At 34.1% G+C, this 18,528-nt stretch overlaps 1 protein-coding gene across 3 annotated transcripts; it reads left to right on the top strand.

Moving 5' to 3' along the window:
• Nucleotides 1–12,983, top strand: LOC109013470 (CSC1-like protein RXW8). 3 transcript variants are annotated; one of them, XM_018995568.2, is made up of 12 exons: nucleotides 1–382; nucleotides 1,409–1,770; nucleotides 2,879–3,025; nucleotides 3,344–3,407; nucleotides 3,502–3,711; nucleotides 5,136–5,321; nucleotides 8,398–8,696; nucleotides 9,414–9,690; nucleotides 9,980–10,258; nucleotides 12,030–12,263; nucleotides 12,339–12,516; nucleotides 12,600–12,957. In XM_018995568.2, exons 2-12 carry the CDS (start codon nucleotides 1,490–1,492, stop codon nucleotides 12,674–12,676), a joined length of 2,232 nt encoding a protein of 743 aa, XP_018851113.1. In that variant the 5' UTR covers nucleotides 1–382; nucleotides 1,409–1,489; the 3' UTR covers nucleotides 12,677–12,957. The 3 variants fall into 3 exon arrangements, with proteins under 3 accessions (XP_018851113.1, XP_018851112.1, XP_018851114.1); XM_018995567.2 differs by having other exon boundaries at nucleotides 12,339–12,983; XM_018995569.2 differs by lacking the exon at nucleotides 12,030–12,263 and having other exon boundaries at nucleotides 12,339–12,713.
• Nucleotides 12,984–18,528: the final 5,545 nt, after the last annotated feature.

The raw sequence follows: 18,528 nt of genomic DNA, 5'->3' as shown, positions 1-18,528 counted from the left end.
TCCGCGATGCTTTCGGAATTGAGTTACTAGCACAGAACGCGTTGTCAGGAATTTTTGCGATTCTCCAGAAAGACATTATTGCATGCCGTTGCGTGGTCCTTCCAAAAGATCAGCGGCTTTTTTAGTTCTTTTTTTCCTTCTCTTTTCGAATCAATCTAGGTTTTCGGGTTTCCTTTCTTTCCCCTCCAATCAATCCCAATTATTGTTTCTGTGAAGTCGGCGCAAAGCGCCTCAATGGCGTACAAATTTTGACTGGATCGGAGTTTTCGTTTCTTTGATTTATCTATGCTTCTCAGGAGACCGTTCGGTGCACCTCGAGTTTTTACTTTTCAGGAATCCGATCGCTCGACATTACTCTCATAGCCGACGAGTTCTTGCGAGGGTACCCTGTTTTCGTTTTATATCTTTAATTTATTGCGCTCTTCCACTTTTTTCTATATCTGTGTGCGTGCGTCAGTGAGATTGTGTGTGATATTTATACAGTTGTTCTCAAAGTCTTATTTAAATTCTCCCTGGGTTTCTTTATGGTTGGTTTTACGGTTTTTTCTTCTATTCTACTTCTCTTTCATGATTCTAGGTTTTAAATAGAGCAATGGGTTGAGTTTCTAACCTGCAATTCCAGGGAAAAAAAAAAGATTTGCAATGTGCAGTTTTTCAATTTTAGACGATGAAATGATTAGCAGCTGTTTTGACAGTGAGATGAGATAAGATGATATAGTTTTAGATGAAAGTTGAAAGTTGAATAAAATATTATTAGAATATTATTTTTTAATATTATTATTATTTTGGAATTTGAAAAAATTGAATTATTTATTATATTTTGTGTGAGAATTTGGGAAAGTTGTAATAATGAGATGAGTTGAGAGTATTTCTCAATTTAAACGACTCCTAAATCATGATTATGCAGAAAAATAATGCATAGAAAAGCCATCTTTTGAGTAGGTTAGCACCAAGGGCGAAGTGTTGTACTTTGTTTTTAAATCCGATCAAATTTTAAGACTTTCTTTAAGACATTATGCAGTATCTTGTGCAATAATGCCAGTGCTATTCTGATTGAGCTCGTTGACTAATTGCCATGGCTTGTAAAATTTGTCCTATTTTATTATTGGAATTACTGCCACATAAAATTAGTTATACCATTTCCAGGTGCCTGCATATTGAAAGTCATTGTAACATGCAATATATGGGTGGGCATCTTCCTCCTTAAATGCTTTCTATAGTTCCTAACTCTCTCTGTCTCTGGTGCTTCTGCACATGTCAAGTTCAAGCTACTATTTTTTTTTTGCATTTTTACCTTAAATTTTTTTTAACGCTGTTGCTTGTGTTCAGTTCCATACTCTGCTTTGGTATGCGCTTGCTTATGCTTAAGGTAGAAGTGATGTTAATATCTTTGATTTTTTCCTGACAGCTCATGGAAACAATCTGGACATCCTATGTCTATCTTCTTGGATTCTAGTATGCTTGACACTAGCAAATATAGTAGGCGGAGATGAACATTTCCGCTCTTTTAACTTCTGTAGGAATCAATACAGGGGTGTGTTTGGTCCTTTTATCGTTATATTCCATATTGAGAAAACAACCAAGCAATGTAAATGTGTACTTTGGACGAAGGCTTGCTCCTGGGTGCTCAAGACGTAGTGATCCTTTCTGCTTTGAGAGGTTTGTTCCTTCCACTAGTTGGATAGTGAAAGCATGGGAAACATCTGAAGAAGAGATATATGGCACTGGTGGCATGGATGCTGTGGTTTTTCTTAGGATAGTTGTTTTCAGGTGATTACTTACTACTTAATACTTGTTGACTGTAAAGCTGATAGATCCGTGCCTGTGCCTTATAATATGTCGGTTACTAAAATAATGAAGATTATGCCAGTTTTTGATGGTGGATGTTTTGAAAAAGATAGCTATAGTTGGTTTTGTTTGATGGTTTGGCATGGATTATTGTTATTCTGTACTTTTCATCTCTCTTTTGTTTTGAAACTTTCTGAGTGAGATCATATTCTTGTACTTTTTGTGGACATGCTACCATTGTATCAATTTGTTTTTTTAATTAATATGTCTGTTAAGTTCTATGCTTCACTTATTGGTAATGCACGTGCTTAAGATGATGAAGCTGGGATCAAGAGCCTGTTTAGTGTTTATCTTTGGTGCATTTCTTCTTCTTTATTTGGAGAGGTAAACAGAAACTTTATAGGTAATAATTAGTAGGCATAGCCCAAGTACATGGGACGTATACAAGAGAGAACAACTAGTTAAGAAGTAGAAGTTGATACAAGTCAGCCATGAAAGCTTAGTTCATTGAAAGCTATAGCTAGGGCTTAAAGGAATAAAGTGTTGAAAAAGAGGTGCTTAAGTTCATCCAATCTCCTTTCTTGATCTTCATAAGGCCGGACATTCTTTTCTTTCAAGTCTTCTTTCTGTTATAAATTAGGGAAGTGTAATCTAGCATACACATTGCTAAATTGGGAATTCTAGCTGAACTTACTTGTACATAGGATCCACATGGTCGAAACATATATCATAGCATGTTTCTAATGACATGGTATTTTAAATGTGTTTTTTTGTTTATTAAATCCTCTGTTTTGTTGATTAACCCCATTTTGTAATTGCCCATTCTTTTATTCCTGTTGTTGTGGAAGTTTTCTCCTGTTATGCTCTTGGTACTCTTATTTATTTTGTAACTATCTGCTCTTTCATGTACATATATCAATAGCTTCTTTAGGCAATACGTTTTGCAGTTATGAAATATCTCTGAAATTGGTCTTTATTTTGATCCATGTTTCTATAATTAACTTTCAGTCTCATTTCCATATTTGTAGGAACAGTATTCTACTTGTGGTTTTTTCAAGTTTACTTACTGGTGCTAATTAATTTTCTACAGCATCAGAATCTTTTCCATTGCTGTCGTCATTTGCCTTTTTCTTGTGCTTCCGGTGAATTATTATGGTCAAGAAATGCGTCACAAGAAAATTCCTTTAGAATCGCTGGAAGTTTTTACAATCGAGAATGTTAAAGAAGGTTCAAAGTGGTATGAGATATATGTTGTTGATGTATCAAACCATTGTTAAATTAAAGAAGTATCTGCTGTATTTATTTTCCTCAACAATTGTTTAGATGCTTTCCCAAGGCATGTATGACTGCTTCAAAAACAATATTACCTTGCATCATTTTTTAATTTGTTTGAGTAGAAGTCTACTCAAGCAGCTTAAAACCTTGCTGTTTTACTACTGGTCACATAGTAACCACTTCTTTTTTATGAGTCACATAGTAACTGCCTTTGATAGTTTGAGTTGTTTTTGGTAAAATACAGCTGTAAATTGGTTACTATTTTTTTTTTTCTTTTCAGGCTTTGGGCTCATTGTCTCGCATTATACATCATAACCTGCTCTGCTTGTATTCTCCTTTACTTTGTAAGGGTTGCAGCCATCTGCATTCTACTTCGTGTAGCTTATTTTCTGTTTGAAGGTTATTTTTAACTTTGCTTTTGTTTCATATGAATTGTAGGAGTACAAGAGCATTACTAAGATGAGGCTAGAACGTATTACCAGATCTCCTCCAAATCCAAGTCATTTTACAGTTCTTATCCGTGCTATTCCCCGGTCTTCACAAGAAACATACAGTGATTCAGTGAAAAACTTTTTCACTAAGTATCATTCATCAAGCTACTTGTCACACCAAATGGTGTATCGGTGTGGTAGAGTTCAGAAGCTGATGGTGTGCATACATTTTAACTGAGGAATTTGTTACCTATATTCAGCCACACTCTTTAAATCCCCTAAATCTGTCTGTCATTTGAATTTCTCCTGGTTGATTAAATCTTCATTCTGGTTTATATGCTAACATCTGGAAATTAGAATCCCCACTTTTCTTTCTTTTCTGTACTGAGCATTCACTTATATGTGGCCTAGCATAGTTTTTAATGCTTTTTGGATTGATTCCTTTTATATCCTTCTTGTGAGAAAAATTTTGCAAATCTGGGGGGAGTACATTACCTCTTTTGTTAATAATCGAGCATGTCTTGTTTCTTTTAGTATGAGAGCATCAACGGTTTCAGTTAATGTTTTGTTATGATTCATAATTGAGTACCCATTCTCTACTTTAAGAATTTTTCTAGATTTTACTCATCAAGGGGCAACTTTGTGGTCAAATTGAGAGCTTGAAATGAGTTTTAAACTAAGACATCTTGGGTTTGATTCCATACTATGAGTTCCCTTGCATTACTTGGTACATGGTTCTGGTGGGTGAGTTCATGTAGCAAGGGGTTTACTCCTTAGGAGTGAGTTCGAAGAGCTCTGCCTTGTTGAGGTTTCATATCATAAAAAGACAAAACAAAACAAAAAGAATTTATATTATAAATCATAATCTTTTGTGACCTGATTAGCATTGTGATTTGGACTGTGACTTTCTTTTTTATACCACACTCCAAATGATTACTTGATGTTGCTTTGTGATTGAAGAGAATGGAAAATCCTTCCTTTTTTTTTTTTTAACAATTTTCGTCAGTTGATCATTTAATTTTATCCAGACAATTGAAAGCTACATTCTTGCTATATATATATAGATATATATATATATATATATATTATCTTCCTTTTTTTTGGCCTTTCAAGGCCATCTTCTTAAAATATCTTGCTTGGCACTTGTATTATTGCACACGGATAATTGCAATTGACTTTCCCTGTTTTTACAGTTCTTCTGTTTGTCTGTTTCATGAATGCAGTTAATTCTGCAATTATCTTCTTGTCTTACCAGGCCCCCCATTCTTATTTTATATGCTTCCACATGAGGACAAACTGATTGTGCTGCATTCTTTTTTGCTTTATGAAGTTCCACTTCGCTTTGGCCATTGGCATAAGTTTCATTATTCAATCAGAAGTTGACACAGAGAGCAGTCTTTGATCTTTATGGTTGCTGAGTTTATTCAATACTCCATATGCTAGGTGGCTCTTTACAGCTTTGTAACATTTGTATTTGATGCTTTGTTTGAATTTCTCATCGTGGTAGTTGGAGAGGGGGCTTTGTTGCATTGTGCTGTTTTGAGTCAAGTTTGGTTGAGTTCATTCTTTGAAATAAAATCTTTCTGAGTCCATATAATCTCTAGCTTTTATGGATCTCTAAGATATGTTTAATGTTTGCAGAGCGATGCAGAGAAGATGTACATGATTTTTAAGGATGCTTCTCTTGAACCGAACTGCAAGCCAAGTTTAATGCAACATGGTCTTTGTGGAGCACCTACAAATTCTTTTACGATCATTTCGAGCGAGATGGATAATGTTAGGGCAAAATCTTGCTTCGGTCATATGGATTTGGCTACAATTAAAAAGGTCACAAACCTTGGCATGAATTTATTTAAATATATTTGATTTCTGGAATATTAAGTATTTATGCACATACAACTGGGTAAGTTATGTTTGGATTCTTCTCCCTCTGTTTTTTTAGGCATATAATCTCCAGTTTTGCAATGTAAGCTGCTCTACTTACCTGTCCAGCTTTTTCTTGGATATGCAAGTCCTTTTGGTTAGGTCAGTTAGCAGATGGAATAGCGAATTTAATATGGGGGGTGAGGGTTCACTTATATCTGTACACATCTTAGTAAGTAGGGTTAGTTTTCTTAGGTTCAATGCGTCAGTGGTTAGATGGGAAGGGAGGATGTTGCTGGGTGGGAATTATCTAGGCATTATATATTTGTGGTTAAACCATTCTGTGTAGTTTTGAATGCTTTAGGTTGAAGGTTTTCTTTCTTAGAAGGAATTCTATCGTTCTGCCTCTCTTGTAAAATGTGGACTGCAACCACTATTTGATCCTCATGCTACAAAATGCTCGTTTCTTGGTCATTCTACAACAAAAAGGGATATCGTTGCTACATTCCTATTGTTCAATGCTGGTTCGCAAATGCAAATGTCAAGCCTGTCGACTCTACTTCATATTTCCCAATGTCCCTTCTTTTGCTTTTAAGTTCGTTGTTTCACCCATTCTGCTTCCAGTTTAATATCTGCCAAGTCCGGTTTCTAGTTATTAACTACAACACGTTCAACTGCTCCACCTAAAATCTATACCGATTGCCCTCAACCATCCCTCTACCATCATCCTTATCGTCTCTGTATCCAGTGTCCTTACGTCCATACAACTAACTCATTGTGAATAGCGATTTGAAAAGGTAAATGTTCCTGTAACTCATGTCATCCTATCACCTAGTTTGTATCGACTCATTCTTTGTCTCCTTCCCTTTCTAGCTTTATTTACATCTATCTTTTGGATGGAGGATGCCTTGCCAGGATCTGGTTGGAGGCAAACCATGGAGATAGAAATTGCAAAGTTCAATCAAAATGGGACTCAGAAGCATGTTCCAGTAACATCTGGCAAACAAAGGCCTTGTTTGGTTTAGTGGTTTTTTATAAGTTTTTCAAAAATTTTCACATTTTGTGACTTTAAACCAAACATTTTTCAGAACATTTTCCAGTAACATCTGGCAAACAAAGTCAAAAACTCTTAACTTTTACAAAAACCAATAAAAAAAACTACCTTAAAAATTACATTCAAACTGCTTTTTAATTCTACCTATCCACTTTCACAAACCCAATATAAAATTAAGTTTAGTGCCAATGAGTATTGGAAGAGTGAAGGCTCGTTTGGTTGCCAAGGTTGGACCTATATGTATGGTATTTGATTATGATGGGGAATGCTCTCCGGTTGAGAAGATCTCTTCTATTTGTATCTCTACTTCTCCTAATCTTGATTGGCCTTTATTTCAATCAGATGTCAAAAATTTCTCTGCGTGGTGATTTTATAAGGGAGTTTACATGGAGCAACCTCCAGTTTTGGAAAACTCTTTGAAGCGGTGTTTTAGTTTGATCTCTAGATATGTCAGGGAGATGTCAATAAATCATTTCCATACTGATGCGACCTATGCTTTTCGTATGGTATATGTAGGCGATATTGTTATCACCAGAGAGGATTCGGGAGGTGTTGCTTAATTAAACAGTTTTTGCAGCAATTGTTTCACTTGAAGGATTTGGGTATTGAAGTGGCTAGATCTTGGATAGGTATTAACTTATTCAGAGAACGTATGTGTTTCATCTATTAGAAGAGACGTCTTATGGGCGCTTGTCCAGTTGATCTTTCTATCGATAGCATCAGAAATTACTCAAGGATGATAGTGAATTGTATGAAGATCCTGGTAGATATTGTGCTGGGTAGGAAAGTGGAATTGTCTTACTTTTGCCAGATGAGATATTCCATATGCAGAGTATCATTAATCTGTTTTTGGAAGCTCCTAGAACTTCAAATTTGGAAGCTGTTACCCATACCATTTGGTCTCTGAAGAGAGACCCTGGAATTTGGAAAAGTAGAAAACAAACAGTAGTGGTATAGTTTAGTGCTGAAGCTGAATATGGGGCAATGGCTCTTACTACTAGTGAGTTGACATGGTTACAACACTCTTTTTCAGGAAATTGGATTCTTTACTCCTATCTCATTGTTCTGTGATAACCATGCTACTATACATATTGCATCAAATCTAGTATTTCATGAAAGAACCAAGCATATTGAGGTTGATTGTCATTTTGTTTGAGATAGGCTACGGTTGAAGTATACTTATCGAAAAGGTACTCATTGGAGTATTATATACACCATTAGTTAGCTGACATGTTCACAAAGTCTTACATTGGTACTGAGTCTATTTGGATGATTTTCATTTTATGAAAGAACCAAGCATATTGAGGTCGCTAGCATGTTCGTTTGCTCTAAGCTAGGCTTATGTGATATATGCTACAGCTCGAGGGGAGTGTTAGAAGAGTTGCTTAGGATTGAAATAATATGTTGGTAATGGAAATTTGTTACATGGTAGTTTGGTCATTTTACTGTAATTGAAACCTATATATGTAATACAGCTTGAGAGTGGTGATGTAGGGAAATTACCTCTTCATTATCATGCACATCTTTTTACAATTAGATTACATTGAGATGTAGTGTTATTTTCTTCACCTAGGTTTGACATGCAGACGTGATTTGTACTGGTACTCTTCAAACTAGACTTGTATGGTAGCTCTGTTTGCTTTCAATTCAATGCAGTTTAACAGTTGGTTAATTACGACGTATGGTATACCAGTACACATCACTGCAGATGTCTTGTATTCGTTTGAGTTGTTACCTAAACCTATAATTTCTCCTCAATAGAAGATAGTGGGTTATGGCAGTGTTGTGCATGATATTGTCTGCAAATATCATTTATCTCATTTTAGCCTTTGGGTTTTTCAACCGTTCTTCAGTAGTACTCTTTTTTGTTTTGTTTTTTTTAATCTTGATTCGGTTACTATTAATTATTTACCTGTTACTTTTCAATTGCTTGTTATGTTTTAAAATTTGTCACCAGCAGCCTAAAGCATTTTTTCCTCCAAACAGGAGTGTGCAGCTGCTTTTGTTTTTTTCAAGACTCGCTATGCTGCCACTGTTACTGCAGAGGTTCTTCAATCTTCAAATCCGATGTTATGGGTGACAGACATGGCTCCAGAACCTCATGATGTTTATTGGTCAAATCTTTGTATACCATATAGACAACTCTGGATCCGTAAGATAGGAACACTTGTGGCTGCCATTGCCTTCGTGCTTGTGTTTCTTATTCCCATAACATTTGTACAAGGCTTAACTCAGCTAGATCAGCTACAGCAAACATTTCCATTTTTGAGAGGACTTCTAAAGAAGTAAGTAAATATTGTGATAACTCAGAAAAAAGGATAAGCATCGTGATGGTGATAGATTTTGTTTTGTATTTATTAGTTTTAGAATTCACTTGATCTGGGTAACTTTGGCATGGTTGATATGTTGGTGTTGTGTGTTGATAAGAAGTGTCGAAGTGCACATTCTCTTCGTGAACTGGAGATTTGAGATTCCAAGGCTTTTCTTTTAAACAGGTCAATTCTAATTTGTTGGGAGCTACACAACATGTGTCTATAGATTCGTGATGGAATGCCTAAGCTCATAAAAAGAGTGTTTCTTTCTTTTTAATGAACCACTATGACATGACCTAGTTTGTTTAGAATATAACAATGAACCATAATTTACTCTGGGCAACAAGCATACTGAACTTAAGTTGTATGTAGCTCTCGATGGCAACCTAACATTGGCGGTTTAACATAATACCTTTTTATCTTTCGAATTCGTGCAATCTATTCTATGCATAGAAAGGCTGCCTTTAAAACTGTTCAGATATTTGATAAAGTTATTAATCATTCGCCCCCTTGACCTCCTAGTCTTGTGCTCATAATTTTTCTCTTTGAATTGTTAACATTTTTGTAGTTTTTGAGAGTAGCTATGTGCATGAAATAATTGAGTTGGCATTGATTTAAAAGCCGGTAGATTTTATATTCACCCTGCAATACTCACATTTTCAAGTGAACTTACCCTTTGCCCTGGTGCAGGAAATATATGAACCAGCTGGTAACAGGTTACCTTCCAAGCGTGATTTTGATTTTAGCTTTGTATACAGTCCCACCAATCATGATGCTATTTTCAGCTGTTGAGGGTTCTATTTCCCGTAGTGGAAGGAAAAAGAGCGCGTGCTGCAAAGTCTTGTACTTCACCATCTGGAATGTATTTTTTGTTAATGTTTTTACGGGATCTGTTATCAGCCAACTGAATGTATTTTCTAGTGTAAAAGACATACCTGCGCAACTTGCCAAAGCAGTGCCGAGACAGGTAGTGTTCTTCGATTTCAATGTAATTTGTTATTTATCTTTCTCTGATTGTGCTACTCCATGCAGAATATTTCATCCATGCAGTATTTTACATTTTTCTAATATCGGGTATTAGCTTTGTGTCTCTGGATTTGTCATTTGTTATGTAGTTTTTAGCAATATCAATTTTCAATTAGTAACTGTAGGCTTTAGAACTAAGCGTTTTATATGGGAAAATAAAGGTTTTCCAGTATTTTCTCTCTTCTGGCAAATGTAAAAGTCTTTTACATTGGGTTGTTAAATTGTTGCAGGCTAGCTTCTTCATGACTTATGTTTTAACATCTGGTTGGGCCAGTCTGTCATGTGAGGTGATGCAAGTTTTTGCTCTTTTCTGCAACCTGGTGAAAAGATTCATACTCAGAATCAAGGATGATTTTTCCCATTGCCCTTTATCTTTTCCATACCATACAGAAGTCCCACGACTTCTCCTGTTTGGATTCCTTGGCTTCACATGTTCCATCTTTACACCCTTGATATTGCCCTTTTTGCTGATTTACTTTGCACTTGCTTACCTTGTGTATAAAAACCAGGTGAGTGCTTTGAATCCTCCGTTACCTTTAATAATAATATTAGTCTTTCTGTTTGTATATGCAGCTTGAATGTGGGTAGTTTTAGACAAGGCCTTTAATTTGTAATTTGATCATATATCTTGTCCATGCTACAGAACTTCTTCCATTCTCCATCGTAGTTACAGAATATGTTTGAATGCTCATTCATTATAGTCGTAAAACTTGTATATATTTTTAATGACACCCTTGTCTCTTTTGGTACCTGATTTCTTCTTTCAAGTTGATCACATGTTTATTACTAGAAACCGGTATCTTGTTAGAGGAGAAAAAAGGGCCTTTTAAATATAGGTACATTGTAAAATATCCGATAGCACCTGCTCAGCGAAAGTTGGGCCAAAGTTATGGTTTAGAGAGAAGCCCTATGACGCAAAACAGCCTTGAGAATTTTCTGCTTGGGGGCTGCCATCACAAAGGAAAGGTGGTTGATAAGGTTGTGGGAAATGAAGTTGGCAGGATTATTTAATGTGCAGACTCTGTTGAACAGTGAACAGAGAGTTATTTGCACCCAGAACAGCCTGGAGCAATGATAATAGTGCAGTGATAAATTAAGGGAGAAAAATGGAAGAGTGCAGAACCTAACAAAAAGAAAAGAAGAGATGGATCAATTTCCATCAATCTGTATCTGAGTTAGACCTACATTTATCATAAAAAGACTTGATATAGAATAATGATCTGGAGTACTAAGACTAGCGCACTGGGTTAGACTCAATGCCTTTAAAAAATGTACATGCCTAATAAATCTACTAACCTAAATTTTCATGCCATGCAGAATTTCGGTTTAAGCTGTGAGCTTTTTAACTTACACCTCATCTTAAGAATCATTGTATCGATTTATCATTTGAGGCATAAATGGAAAATCATGGTTTAAATTCTAATGTTTTATGGTAGTTTAAGATATTTAGGACTTCTTTTCAACTAAAGTTTCTTGTAGAGTGAAAAGTATCCAATTTAATAGAGTGGGGAATCACCGATTCATAAATAATTTGTGATAAGGTGAAGTAGGGAGCGCATTCATAGTTCATGCCATTGTTTGCTTTGGTTAAAGTGATTCACTAAACTACAAGGGAACTTGAAGAGGAAGATGAATGGAAATTTAATTTATTTTTATGCGCCTACACAGCAAGCATATATCGCTCGTGTGCCAGACCTGAAGCACAGAATTTGGAAAATGTTCAGTGTGAGATTGGTACTAAACTGGAACATTTTGTAGTTATAATGAGAAGAATTCTCCTTCATTCTGCATAATACCTGCCAAGGAAATAGGCTTCACATTTTGTTATCCAGTTTTTTTATGCATCCATGTGTGAAAACAGGATGAAATATTTTTTTGGGGGGGTGATTCTTTGCAATTAATACCATTAAGGGCAATGCTTCTTAATATTCAATTTTTTTTTTTTTTGTAAGTGCATCTTAATATTCTGATAAAAGTCTTAGGTAAGCAATGGATCCAGAGCTTGTCGTATGTATATAAATGATGTTAAATATTGTATGGACTGGCAATAATAGGATGCAGGAGACTGTTTAATTTACTCTTAGGTCTCTACTCCTGCCTGTAAGTATAATGTTTCATATGTTATTCTTTTTCTTATTTTTTTTCTTCATTTCACTGGAGAAATTTTTCTGCGCTCATCGGTATAAATGTTGTGTTTTACTCTCTCTCTCTCTCTCTTCATTTGACTAGAGAGGCATACCATTAAAGATGCATTTTAAAATTTTCAAGTATATCTTTCAGATTCTCAATGTGTATATTACAAAATATGAAAGTGGGGGACAGTTCTGGCCTATTGCCCTCAACACTACAATTTTTTCATTGGTGTTATCACAAGTAATTGCTCTTGGGGTCTTTGGAATCAAAAAATCATCGGTGGCTTCGGGTTTTACAATTCCACTGATTATCTGCACTCTTCTATTTAATGAGTACTGTAGGCAGCGGTTTCTCCCGACATTTAAGAACAATGCTGCAGAGGTAGCAATTCCAAATGTACACTCTCTCACCAAGCACACACGTCTTTTCCAGGCTTGATCGTTGGATTGTTTACAGGTTCTTATTGAGATGGATCGCAAAGATGAGTTGTGTGGGAGGATGGAAAAGACTTATCGAGACTTACGTACAGTTTATTGCCAGTTCACTGCAACTTCTCATGAATTGTGTAGATGTGGATGCTTGAATCATCACGGAGACGGGAAGAGCATTCCAGATTGGGAGAAGTTGAACCCAGGTTTGATTCACCCAACGCTTGGGAGACTCCCACTACCTGGAATCAAAGTAATTGGTTGGCTGTCTTTGTTTCTCTCTTTTCAGGCAAGGAACAAAGCCAACTAAAAGGGTCATTGACTATTCATTGCAATTTGGATATAGCAGAAACAAGCAAGAAGTAAATCGAGCTCGTTCTTTTGTACATAATCCATGTCTGAAACTGCAAATTTCATTCATATTGAACAAGCGCCGAAGGAGAGATATTCTTGGTAGGCCTTACACAGGAAAGGTAGTGCTGGGACATGGATTGCAGAATACATAGGTAAACAAGCGTAGAAATCAGTTCCTATAATCAACAAATATTTCTGTATGGATAAGGAAATGATTGAGGGAAAGTAACCTCGTCACACGGTTGTGATTTAGCAGTCAAAAAATAGTATATTCTATACAAATTTATGCTCATTTTGAGAATTTGAGCTGTTTATCCTTCAGATTTTCTTTACCAATCAAGCTTTCCATGTGAATTTGTAAAATATAAATAATTAATTACTGGTGATCATGGTGCTCAGTATATATATTTCAACGCCATGTAGGCATCTTTAACTGCTACATATTTTTAAAAAGGAAAATGCTACATGCCCCGCTGGGCTGTAGCATTTTTTTAGTTTTTTTTTTTATATAGATATTTTTAATAATTTTAAATATTTTAAACAATAAAATAAAAATTATAATATTATTAAAAAATACTTTCTTAATCACAAAATAGAATAAAAAATAATATTTATTCTATTTCGTGATTAAGGAAGTATTTTTTAATGATTTTTTTTTACTCTCCGATTAAGAAAGTGTTTTTTAATGATATTTTAAATTTATTTTATTTTTTAAAAATATTTGAAAGTGTAAAAAAAATCTATATAAAAAATAAATTAAAAAAATATACATAAAAAATTACATGTTAAGCTCAACGAGAGTCCCCAGCGAGGACTGTAGCATGTCCATTTTAAATATTTAAAAAAAAATCATAATATTATTAAAAAATACTTTCTTAATCATGAAATAAAAGAAAAATTTTTAAAAAAAATATTTTTTATAATTTTTTATTTTATTTCTTGATTAAAAAAATATTTTTTAATATATATTTTTTTTACTTTCTGATTACTTTCTTAATAATATTTTATATTTATTTTATATTTTTAAAATATTTTAAAATATTAAAAAATTTATATAAAAAGTTATTTAAATAAAATACAAATACTACAACTCCCAGCGAAAACCCGTTGTAGCATCACCCTTTTAGGTTATGTTTAGATGTTGAAGTGGGTTGAGTTGAGTTGAGTTGAAATGATAAAATATTATTAGAATATTATTTTTTAATATTATTATTATTTTGAGATTTGAAAAAATTGAATTGTTTATTATATTTTATATTGAAATTTGAAAAAATTGTAATGATGAGTTGAGAGTATTTGAGGAACTAAACGAAGACTTAAAAATGTACTCTCCTCCCTCTGCCCGTCTGTTACTTGTTATCGATACCTTCACCAGTACCTTCAATATCGTGTAAAGCTGGTAGCGCCATTGATCCCATTGCAATAGCCTTTCTTTTCACGAGGCCGAATAAAGTAGATTTCATATAAGAACTAAGACCCAGTCCCAAAGCAGATTTCAATTTTACTCTCCATTTTATTTTGAATATTAAAATTGTATAGATAATAACCCGAGGATGAAAATTGCGTTTCAATGATTTAGGCTGTAGCAATGCTTTATCAACGAGAGGCCATTTTTTCCATTTCATTTAAAACAGAGAGAAAAAAAATGTGAACGAACAGTCTGGGCCGATCTGCAGGCTGGGGGTGAAACATGGATAAGGCCCAGCCCAGTCTTAAGCCCAATAATATAGCACCAGTAGGGCCGGCTTCATGTATATCTGCATACATAATAATCTTTTCTATTGACAAGTTTGAGATCACATAATAATCCTCTTCAATCTCTTAATATCACATAGGTAATATATAATCCCTGTGGCCGGTGATGCTTGCATACGTGTATACTTTGTATACAAAAATAAAATTGAAATACAACCAAACTACGTACAAACTATATAAATTATACGTATATTACATATAAATGAGACAGAAAACAATATATAAATTATGTTTATTATAAATTATATGTATATTACATTCCCACGAAATGGAATTATCCCTTGTCTTATTCGTGACAAGAGAAAGCTGCAAGGCCACCGACGGAATAATTTCCAATATATTATTAAGTCATGATCTTATAATTGCAGTCCGTTATTGGCATGGATTTACATGCATGCGTTTTACGATTTCAAGTTTGTATATATAAATATGTATATATATATATATATTAATAGGTATAAAAAGCAGGACGAAAACGAAAAGAATTTCTCGTGTTAGTACTAGTAGTGTCATTATCATTAAGTAAACAATACCCAGCTGGCAAAATGGGGAGGCTTGGTATGATAATTACGAGGGTGGGGAATTAAAAATAAATAAATGATAAAGTAGGGAATTAATGAAGTCGTCGTTTGGGTATTGTACACATGGCTAAGCTAGGGCGGGCTGTCTCCTGCGGCCCTAAGCCTCAATTACGGATGTCCATTTTTTTCTTTTTCTTTTTTTTTTTTAAAAATTCATTCATTCATAACAAAACATTATAATTTTAACTTCAAACATACGTAATACAAGTTAATTATTACTATTAAAACTCTCTAATACATAAATTTTTTTTATGATTGACATAGTCTAGTCTATCGTTATAATTTTCTATAGATAAATTGTTTGAGAAACAACACTCTGTCTTAAGAAAGATTTAACAAACCTCACACTCTATTCTAAGACGGAGTAAAAGACATACTCTATAGACAAAAATTTAAGAGATTATTTTTCTTTTTTTAATCTAAAACAAAAGAAATAATAGAAAACATAAAAGATACATAGAGAAATAGTGAATTACAGTTTAAAAAGCAATAGATCTGCATTTTTAACTTTAAAGGAAATAAAAAATACAAACACTGAGACTATAGTGGCATGTGAGAGACATGCACCATTTTGAAAATATGATAAATTAAATGTCAGATTTAAAGAAACTGATGACCTTGATCCCAAAAAAACTGCACATAACGACGATAGAACTCCTCTTACAGTGACGCAAGGATGTCATGCGCTCACTTTGAACCGCATCTTCTTATTAGCTTCTATTAAACTCACGTTATGGGATCTGCCGTTTCAAAGAGGAACTTTTAATATATATATATATATATATATATATATAGTGCCTTGATCACCAATTATCTTTGGTTTTTTCTTGATAGCCTTTTGTGTTCTGCTTCTTCTTCGAGAGGGATATTCCTTATTTTACTGGGGCGAAAATTAGTCATCATGACATGACCTATGAACTGGAGAACATGAGGTACCTTTTTTTATTTGTTAATTATGTGTTCGGCCTAGATAGCTAGCTTTTCATCCTAATTTTGATAGTTATTGATCACAGATCAGCAGTCAATTATAACCTAATTGGAACTGTCTCCTTCATTTGCTGGAGCTAGCTAGCTAGCGTCATAATACAAATCATGTGATGAGTCATGATATATATAAATATTCAGAATGAAAAATAGCATACAATTTAATTTGTTCTTCTAATATATCTCATGTGATCATCAGTGAGCTAGCTAGATTAATTTAGAGGACATCTTTCTTTTTCTTCTTTTTATTTGTGGCTTCTATATATATATATATATATATATATATATATATATAAGATCAGAGACACAATTATCATGAGCTAATTATATATCATGCAGTTGCTAGCTACCTCCGTCCTTCAAATTAATATATATCATGCTGACTTTATTATTATTTTTTTTTTTGGTGTTCATAAAAATATTTGGGAAAATTCGAAATATGAATAATTCATAAATGTTAGTGCAAAAGTACAAGTCTCTCTCTCTCTCTCTCTCTCTCTCCTTTTTTTTTGCCTTTTTCTGGTGATCTTCTTCTTTAGGTATAACAACTTCAAAGTTAATTTGTTACCTAGCTAGCTACACTTAAATATTGCATGCCCGAGTGCAATTAATGGGTACTGCACATGCAGATGTATTAATTTATGCTTCGGTTGGATTAATCATTCTCGATCTTATTTTAAAAATTAACTACTCAACACATGACATGCATGCACCTGAAACTTCCGCATGCATGCAAGTATGTGAGGAACAGCAACATGCCAATTATTCTGGTACCGTTATTTATTGTACGTTCTGCTCTTATAACTTGAACTTGGAATTAGCTAGCTAGGTTTAGCTAATGAGACCCCACCTTTTGAATCACTTGAAAAGGACAAAAAAACATCTTCATCCATTTTCAAACTGTGTCAACAAATTCTAACAAATCATGATCATAGCTTACCAAACAATGATGCCAGCTTATATATAGTCAACACAAAACGACATCTTTTGATTTACCATATATATATATATACACACACTACAGCTAGCTAGCAAGGCCAGGATCGATGAGCCATGTAAGATAATATATCTGCTTTGACCTTAATTCCTCATGATCAAAAGCTAATTATTCAGCAACCAATTAAGTCGCAAAAACAAGCTTGATCGACATCATTTGGGTTTTGTAAATTAGAAGCTTAATTAATCTGCTCCATGATCAACTTGATCGACTTTTGATCTTCTCCATCGATCATATCATCTGATCAACTTGTCTGATATAATGAAGAACGGCCGGCCTTGCAGGCCAGGCCAGGATCATACAAGTACTGATGCTTTTCCTATTGTCGTCGAAGGTTTTTTAATCATTTGACGAAAAAAGGTCAAGTCTCACACGGAAGTTAATATAACACATGATTCACAGATCTATAAAAACCTAACCTACAAAAGACATTCGAAAAGAAGAAGAACAAGAAGATCATGAAGATGGGCTTGTTCCCTATATATGATCAAATTAATTAATGGTATCATGTACGTGCGCATTAATTGCGCATGTCACAAACACACACACACACACATATATATATATATATATATGCATGACTTCGACCCTCCAAATCATGCTGTTCTTTCTCTCTCTCTCTCTCGCCTGATCAAATGAAATTTGTATAGAATATCATACTTTACAAAAAGGAAATGACAAAATATGGGAAAACTTACGGCCTGCTAGCTCAATCGATCCCCGCGGCCATAATGTTTAAACCCTAGGCGCGCAAATATATATATTTATATATATATATAGCAAGTTGTGTTCCAGCAATATTATCAGAAATTAAGTTGGCTAGCTGGGCTTCTAGCAATAAATATTGTTCTGGTGGTATAGGAACTGCAATATCAAATTCTATTTTGACCATTTATTTAGCGACAAATTAATTGTGGCACCGTCGTAAGTACGTACTAATAATTCTTTTTTTGCTGGTAAATTTGAATGTCGATCATGATCAGAGAGAATCAAAAGATCATCAGAAGTACTACTACTATAACAGGTAGCTAGCGCGCCGCACCTCGTTATAATATACAATCTAGTCAATAAATTAATCGAAATTGGATGAGAAATTAAAGTCCTAAATTAATCGAAATTGTGGTGATTAAACAACATAAATCTAGTCAATCAATAATTCGATCTGTTATTCTTGATCATGTTGATTGAAATGTGATGAAGAAACCCTAATTAATTATAATCAAATGCATATATATATATATATATATATATATTTATATGCAACTGAGTTGACATGATGATTGATAGTTAGATCATAAAGATCGTTCGATTCATGTTAGGTAGCAATCAGTTTCAAGCATTTATTTTGATATATATGCATGGCACTTAATTAAGTTTAAAATTGCTTATTAATTCGAGAAATATATATATATATATATATATATATATTATATATGACATGTATCATGTACTGATTGATAGCTAGCTAGCTAGGTTTGGTCGCCTTTTTTCATATCTCACTCGGCCAGCTTGATGAACGATCGAGGAATATATCAAATCCGAGAGCT

This window comes from Juglans regia, chromosome 11, assembly GCF_001411555.2.
Source record: "Juglans regia cultivar Chandler chromosome 11, Walnut 2.0, whole genome shotgun sequence".
NCBI classification, from domain to species: Eukaryota; Viridiplantae; Streptophyta; class Magnoliopsida; order Fagales; family Juglandaceae; genus Juglans; species Juglans regia.
This window is presented reverse-complemented; position numbering and strand designations above follow the sequence as displayed.